Source organism: Numenius arquata, chromosome 27, assembly GCF_964106895.1.
Source record: "Numenius arquata chromosome 27, bNumArq3.hap1.1, whole genome shotgun sequence".
Taxonomy (NCBI): domain Eukaryota; kingdom Metazoa; phylum Chordata; class Aves; order Charadriiformes; family Scolopacidae; genus Numenius; species Numenius arquata.
In genome coordinates, this window is record NC_133602.1 from 1,514,234 (window position 1) to 1,521,258 (window position 7,025).

At 50.8% G+C, this 7,025-nt stretch overlaps 1 protein-coding gene across 2 annotated transcripts in view; it reads right to left on the minus strand.

Annotated features, from left to right (window-relative positions):
- Positions 1–6,921, minus strand: part of COPA (COPI coat complex subunit alpha) — a 24,865-nt gene extending 17,944 nt beyond the window's left edge. The window contains exons 1-8 of one of the 2 annotated variants that reach the window (XM_074164659.1): positions 6,827–6,921; positions 6,533–6,646; positions 5,769–5,842; positions 5,383–5,463; positions 5,013–5,089; positions 3,940–4,049; positions 1,264–1,373; positions 3–102 (exon numbers count right to left, since the gene is read on the minus strand). In XM_074164659.1, coding sequence (XP_074020760.1) covers positions 3–102; positions 1,264–1,373; positions 3,940–4,049; positions 5,013–5,089; positions 5,383–5,463; positions 5,769–5,842; positions 6,533–6,646; positions 6,827–6,866 — 706 coding nt within the window. In that variant the 5' untranslated portion in view covers positions 6,867–6,921. The remainder of the gene's footprint in view (positions 1–2; positions 103–1,263; positions 1,374–3,939; positions 4,050–5,012; positions 5,090–5,382; positions 5,464–5,768; positions 5,843–6,532; positions 6,647–6,826) is intronic. The other variant, XM_074164657.1, reaches the window with a different exon arrangement.
- Positions 6,922–7,025: the final 104 nt, after the last annotated feature.

Genomic DNA, 7,025 nt, shown 5'->3' on the forward strand with positions numbered 1-7,025 from the left:
ACCGTTCATCCGCCAGATCTTCACTTGCCGATCGTCAGCTCCCGACACGATGAGAGGCATCGTGGGGTGGAAGGCGGCCCAGTTCACTCCCCGGTCGTGGCCCTGCACAGGCACAAAGACAAGTCACTCAAAGCAATTCGGGGCCTGAACGGAAGGAGCAGAGGAGGGACAAAGCACCAGCGACTGCAGACAGGCTCGCCAAGACACAGCTTTCACCACCTTCACCATTTCACACAGCATCAGGAAGAGCGTGGCCAGCAGGTGGAGGGAGGTCATCCTACCCCTCTGCTCTGCCCTGGGGAGGAACCATCTGCAGCACTGGGACCAGTTCTGGGCTCCCCAGTTCCAGAAGGACAGGGAACTGCTGGACAGGGCACAGCAAAGGGCTACAAAGATGATGAGGGGCCTGGAGCATCTCCCTTAGGAGGAAAGGCTGAGGGACTTGGGGCTTTTGAGTCTGGAGAAGAGAAGACTCAGGGGGGATCTGATCAACGCCTGGAAATACTTCAAGGGTGGGTGTCAGGAGGATGGGGCCAGGCTTTTTCCAGCGGTGCCCAGTGACAGGACAAGAGGGAACGGGCACAAACTGAAACATGGGAAGTTCCACCTAAACATGAGGAGGAACTTCTTTCCTGTGAGGGTGGCAGAGCCCTGGAAGAGGCTGCCCAGAGAGGTGGTGGAGTCTCCTTCTCTGGAGACATTCAAACCCCACCTGGACACGTTCCTGCGGGACCTGCTCTGGGTGGACCTGCTCTGGCAGGGGGTGGGACTAGATGATCTCCAGAGGTCCCTTCCAACCCCATAGCATTCTGCAATTCTGTGATTTTTATACTGACAGACAGTAGGATAATGGATGCCTGCAATAATAAGCATTGCAGATACCATTCTGCACCAGTAAAACAAAGCTCGGCGCCACGTCCCAGCTTTAACAAGCCGCTGCAGAAGGGCTCTCTCTCCCATAATCTACTCTGTTACACCAGTAACACCAGGGAATAACAGCTGCTGTTTAACCGAGCTTTTGGCTGCACAGAGAAAGCTGTTCTCTCTCTGGTTACAGCACGAACATCCCCAGATTTCACATTTTAAAGTCAGGAAAAGTAACGCCATGATCTACAAGAGGATATAACTCTGCAGAGCTGAGTCGGGTGTCTCAACTCTTCTTTCCTCTGTTATTTAGGGGCTTTTAGAGGAGCCTCTGTGTTACAGAGATCCCATTAAATACACCCAAAAAGGCTGCACCGCACACACAGACGGACACTGTACCTCCAGAACGTGCTTCACAACCGCGTCTGTTGTCCCAAATAAATCCACCCCCGTTATTCCCCGGACATCGGATTCCACAGCTCCAGGGGACAGGTTCTTCTTCCTTAGGCCTTGCGGAACAAAGAGGAGGGAGAAATAGGGGTGGAGGAAGGAAAAACTTATATTATCAAGACACTATTTCTAATTTAACGACGAGTGCCCTCCTGAGCTGTTTACACCCATCTTCAGGTGGAAAAATGGGAACTCGAAAGAGGGGAAGAGGGTGAGAAATGTTCAGGATTCCTTTCCGCTTCCTCCAAAAGCACCAGCTCAGATTAAACACCCCAAAAGAGACCCTGAAACGCAGAAAATCGCACGAAGGATCATCCAACAGTTTTGGGAGGAAGATTTTGGAATCTTTTAACGTATAAACTCATTTAACTTAGAGCAGCAAAGAACCAGGGCTCAAAATCCCCCAAATCTGCTGCTGAAAACAATCCCCACTGCTGTCCCCAGAAGCCACGAGTTAACAGCGGCACTCGGAAACAAAACAGAGTTAAAGCTCAACACCAACTGATGCTCTCTCTGACCAGGATTATTTGCACACCAGACATCAGGCAAAACAGGGAAATAACCCTCCCCGGGAGACTGTGACAGCCGGGACAGAATCCTGCTACGGCCATAAGTCATTTGGGGGAAAAATTGGGGAGCGGAATTATATTTTGAATGCATTTCTCATCTCTCACTAGGTTTTTCTTTTTTCCCCACACACTGGTATTCTCGCAGCGTCGTGCCTGCCGGGAGCGACAGCTGAGTCAATAATTCAGCGTGTCTCTAAAACCCTTCATCACGTATCGGCTGAGGAGAAAAAAAAAAAAAAAAAACCCAGTCTGTACCATCTCCAAACCAATTTGGCAGCTGGAACTCTGCTGAGAGAGAGCGTTTGTGGGAGAATCGGCAAAGCTCACAGGCAGAATAGCTGTTAACCTCCCCGCGCTGGCAGGAGAGAAAGGGGGACAGGTTTTAAATAACCGGGATGTCCTGTCCCCAGCCCCTGCTGGTGACACAGCTGGTCACGGCTGAGCGCGTAGCACAAATAACACAACGTGCCCAACCAAAACTGCAACGGCCAGAGCCGCGGGTCAGATAAAGTCCATCTCTAGAAGAGTTTGTAGCCCCACCATAGAATCACAGAATTGTCTGAGTTGGAAGGGACCTTCAAGATCATCTAGTCCAACCACCAACCTAACTCTGATCAAAACCAGCACTAAACCCTGTCTCTAAGCACTATGTCAACCCGGCTTTTAAATCCCTCCAGGGATGGTGCCTCAACCCCTTCCCTGGGCAGCCCATTCCAAGGCTTAATAACCCTTTTGGTGTAGAAATTGTTCCCAATATCCAATCTGAACCTCCCCTGGTGCACCCTGAGGCCGTTTCCTCTCGTCCCATCGCCTGTTCCTTGGGAGAAGAGACCGACCCCCCCTGGCTACACCCTCCTTTCAGGGAGTTGTAGAGAGCGAGAAGGTCTCCCCTCAGCCTAAACCTTTTCTCCAGGCTGAACACCCCCAGCTCCCTCAGCTGCTCCTCACAAGTTCTCCAGACCCTTCTCCTTTGTCTCCAGACCCCTCATCACCTCCGTTGCCCTTCTCTGGACCCGCTCCAACCCCTCTATGTCTTTTTTGTGGTAAGAGGCCCAAAACTGGCCCCAGCCTTTGAGGTGGGGCTTCACCAGTGCCCAGTCCAGGGGGACGGTCACCTCCCAAGTCCTACTCCCCACGCTGTTCCTGATACAGGCCAGGATGCTGTTGGCCTTCTTGGCCACCTGGGCACACTGCTGGCTCGTGTTCATCCGACAGCCAGGACTGTCCCTGCCTCCCACCGGTCTTTACCTCCACCTAATATTGTCCTCATTTCTAGCTTTTCATTTAAGGGACCATATTTAATTCCATGAAATCACCCCATGGCCAAGGTGGAACTAAGACATAGCCGCAATATCAACAAAGGACTCTGGAGTTTTCATTTGCAACTCCTGCTTTGAACTTTAGGCCATGCTTCATTCTATATTTTCTCTCTGAAAAAGTTGAAAGAATCCCTAATAATATTATCTTATCTTCCCGTCACCACCCACAGCTAAGATAGCAAAAAAAACCCCCTAAAAAACCCTAAACCCCACCCTTTTTGCAAACCTGAGGCCATTTTATCTTTCTCTCAGAACAAATGACTTATTGCTGCCTCCAAGAGTTTTTCAAGGGGATAAAGGTGATCTAGAAATTCCTAAAATCCTCTGGTACATCTGCAAAGCTGCTCAGTTGACAGAACCGTGTCCCTTCTCACTACAAAAAATATCTATATTGGCTCTAAAATCAGACTGGGAGATTAGGGCTACAAAATCTCTGTCTTTACAGACTTTTTTTGGCTGCACAAGCTACAGCTCACCTCGTAGAAGACTCGCTTCAAGCAAAAGGGTGGACTAGATGACATCCCAAGGTCCCTTCCATCCTACAGCTTCACAGAAACAGGGGAATAGGTCCCTGTTGATAGAGAATTTTTAGTTTTTTGCTGAGGTTTCTGCAGACAAGAGGCTTCTCTTCCTGCTCTCGGACCCTAACAGCTCTTTCTGGCCTCGCTTGGCTTTCAGCGATTGTGGTTTTGAAGTGGGTTTTGTCGCTGGGCACTCCCTCCGACCGGGCAACTCACCAGAAATATCCCAAACGCGCACCGTCTGGTCCAAACTGGCCGATACCACCAGGTCCTCGGAGGGGTGAAACTGGGCACACATCACGTAGTGGTTGTGTCCCGTCAGCACGCTACAACAGAAAGGACAGAAAATCCCACTTAAACATAAGATGTATTAATAGAGGGTCCAATACGCAGTGACAGCAATAAGCTCGGTCTGGAGACGGATGATGAGGAATGTACCACAAAAAAGACATAGAGGGGCTGGAGCGGGTCCAGAGAAGGGCAACGGAGCTGGTGAGGGGTCTGGAGACAAAGGAGAAGGGTCTGGAGAACTTGTGAGGAGCAGCTGAGGGAGCTGGGGGCGTTCAGCCTGGAGAAAAGGAGGCTGAGGGGAGACCTTCTCGCTCTCTACAACTCCCTGAAAGGAGGGTGTAGCCAGGGGGGGTTGGTCTCTTCTCCCAAGGAACAGGCGATGGGACGAGAGGAAATGGCCTCAGGGTGCACCAGGGGAGGTTCAGATTGGATATTGGGAACAATTTCTACACCAAAAGGGTTATTAAGCCTTGGAATGGGCTGCCCAGGGAAGGGGTTGAGGCACCATCCCTGGAGGGATTTAAAAGCCGGGTTGACATAGTGCTTAGAGACAGGGTTTAGTGCTGGTTTTGATCAGAGTTAGGTTGATGGTTGGACTTAGATAATCTTAAAGGTCCCTTCCAACCGAGACAATTCTATGATTCTATAATATTGCTAAATGCTGCTTTTCGAGAGCACGACTGAACCCTTCTGTTCTTAGAGAGCATTTAAGGGCTGACTTTCTGATATCAATAACTTCACAGGCTTCCTGAACACGTATTATTTTAACCTCAAAACATTTTCCAACCAAAGAACACATGAATTTACAAATGCAAGTCTGGTGGCATCACAATCAACAAGCAAAAGAGACAACTGACCAAAATATTCACAACTCATCAGTTCTCTTTGTCAGTTCTATCCCTTCAACTGAGCACAGTTTCTGTGCTTGAAAATAACAAAAATAGGCAGCTCGCCCCCAAAACGTGCGGTTATTTTTTTAAAGCACTCATTGATTTTACCAAACACAAGTTCTGGACTGCCAGTTCCAAACCCGAATGGTCTGGTCATCTGAAGCACTCAAGATCCAGGGATATTCCTAAAAAAAAAGCAAAAGTATTCTGGATATGAAATAACACACACCCCAGACGTTCCCTCCCCGCAGAGTATTTTCCAACTGCCCCCAGGAATGACCCTTTTTAAATCATAATTAAGGTCTTGTAGGCAGAATTTCTGCCTCTTGTGCCTCTACAAAAGGCCACCACGTCTGGAGGGTCCTTATGCAAGTGCAGTACAATTTCTTTAGCAAAGATTCCCATCCAGGGAAGCAAAAGACAGATTATTTTTCACAAACAGGAACCCATCGCCAGGGTAAGGAGCAGAGGAGCTTACGTGGTGGAAGAAGGTGGTGCGAATATAATCCAAGTGCCCGAGCAGAGTGAAGAGACAACGGCGCAGCTTGTAATTCCAGACCTGCACAGCACAGAAGCAGAAACATGACTGTACATGCCACATTTTGGGGGGGGATTTCTCCCATTTCAGTTCATTTACAGGCGCCTCTCTTCCACTTCAAAACATTTTCCTAATAATTTTCCTATTTTCCTACAACCAGATGTCTCCTCACTGCAGTTAACTCTAATGGCTCTGAAACAAGAGAATCCCAATCCCCAAACACCATTTTCCACCCACCCACGCTCTTTCTCATCTTTTAACCAGTTTCTTTGCGCTGTCCCTTCCCTGGAAGACAGGGAACGAGAGCTAAAGGGGTCAAATGTTACCTTTATTTTGTAATCGTCACCTCCAGAGACAAACAGAGGCTGCTGTTTGTGGAAATCAATACCTCGAACGGGTCCTACGAAATAGGAAGAGCAGGTTGGACATAGCAAGGCGGCTGGAGTGGGCCCTAGTATGACCTAAAGATTTACAGTTTGCATTCTTCCTAAATCCTGTTGCTATTGAAAAATTAAGAGCTTCAAAGCAACAATAAGAAGTCACGTAACAGTCTGAGATCCCATTCCCAAACCCCTTCCTTTCATAGAATAGGTTGGAAGGGACCTTAAGGCCCAGTGCCACCCCCTGCCCTGGGCAGGGACACCTCCCACCAGACCAGGCTCCTCCAAGCCCCCTCCAACCTGGCCTTGAACCCCTCCAGGGATGGGGCAGCCACAGCTTCTCTGGGCAACCTGGGCCAGGCTCTCACCACCCTCACAGCAAAGAACTTCTGCCCCACATCTCATCCAAATCTCCTCTCTTCCAATCCGAAGCCATCGAGATGCCTGCAGCAGCCCTTCACAAAACATCCAGGCCCTTTTTATCTGTATTTACAGGTTCATTTTCATACCAAAACCAAAACTATTACCCTACTCTATGTGGAAAACAAGCCAGCCAACTGGCCACAAAGAAACACAAGCTAAACCAGAGAGGATCTGAAGTCAAACAGGCAGAAGCCTCAGCAGAACCTCCCTTCCTCCTCCCGCACCCCATTCTTCCTCCACAACAGGCACAAACACCTTCCCTCCCCCTTGCCCCCCCGCACACTGACCATCGTGCTCGTCGAATTTGTCGATGAGGGTGCACATCCGATAATCCCACAGCTGGATGACGCCATTGTGCAGGCTGGTGAGGATCCAGGGCCGCTTGGGGTGAAAGCTGAGCCCTGCCGAGGCACACAGAGACGTGACAGCGAGGCCTGGGCTCACCTGGGAGCCCCACAGGCCTGGAGGAGCCCCACAGGCCTCCCCCGCTCAGAGACCCCAGTGGTGGGCGGAGACCCCGGCGCAGCCTCCCCGGTTCCCCAGGGGCTCCCAGCACGGACCGAGCCCAGCCCCGCCGTTACCTTTCACCCGGGCCGACTTAGTCTCGAACTTGGTCAGCATCACTCTCCTCCACCGCCGCCCTCGGCACCGCCGCCGCCCCGACCCTCCACGTCGGCGCCCCGGAAGTGCCCCCAGCTGACTTCCGCTTCCGCCCCACCATAGAGTGTGGGTCCTCCCGGCGGTGCAGAGCGGCTTCCGGCGGCGCCCGTGCGTGCCCGC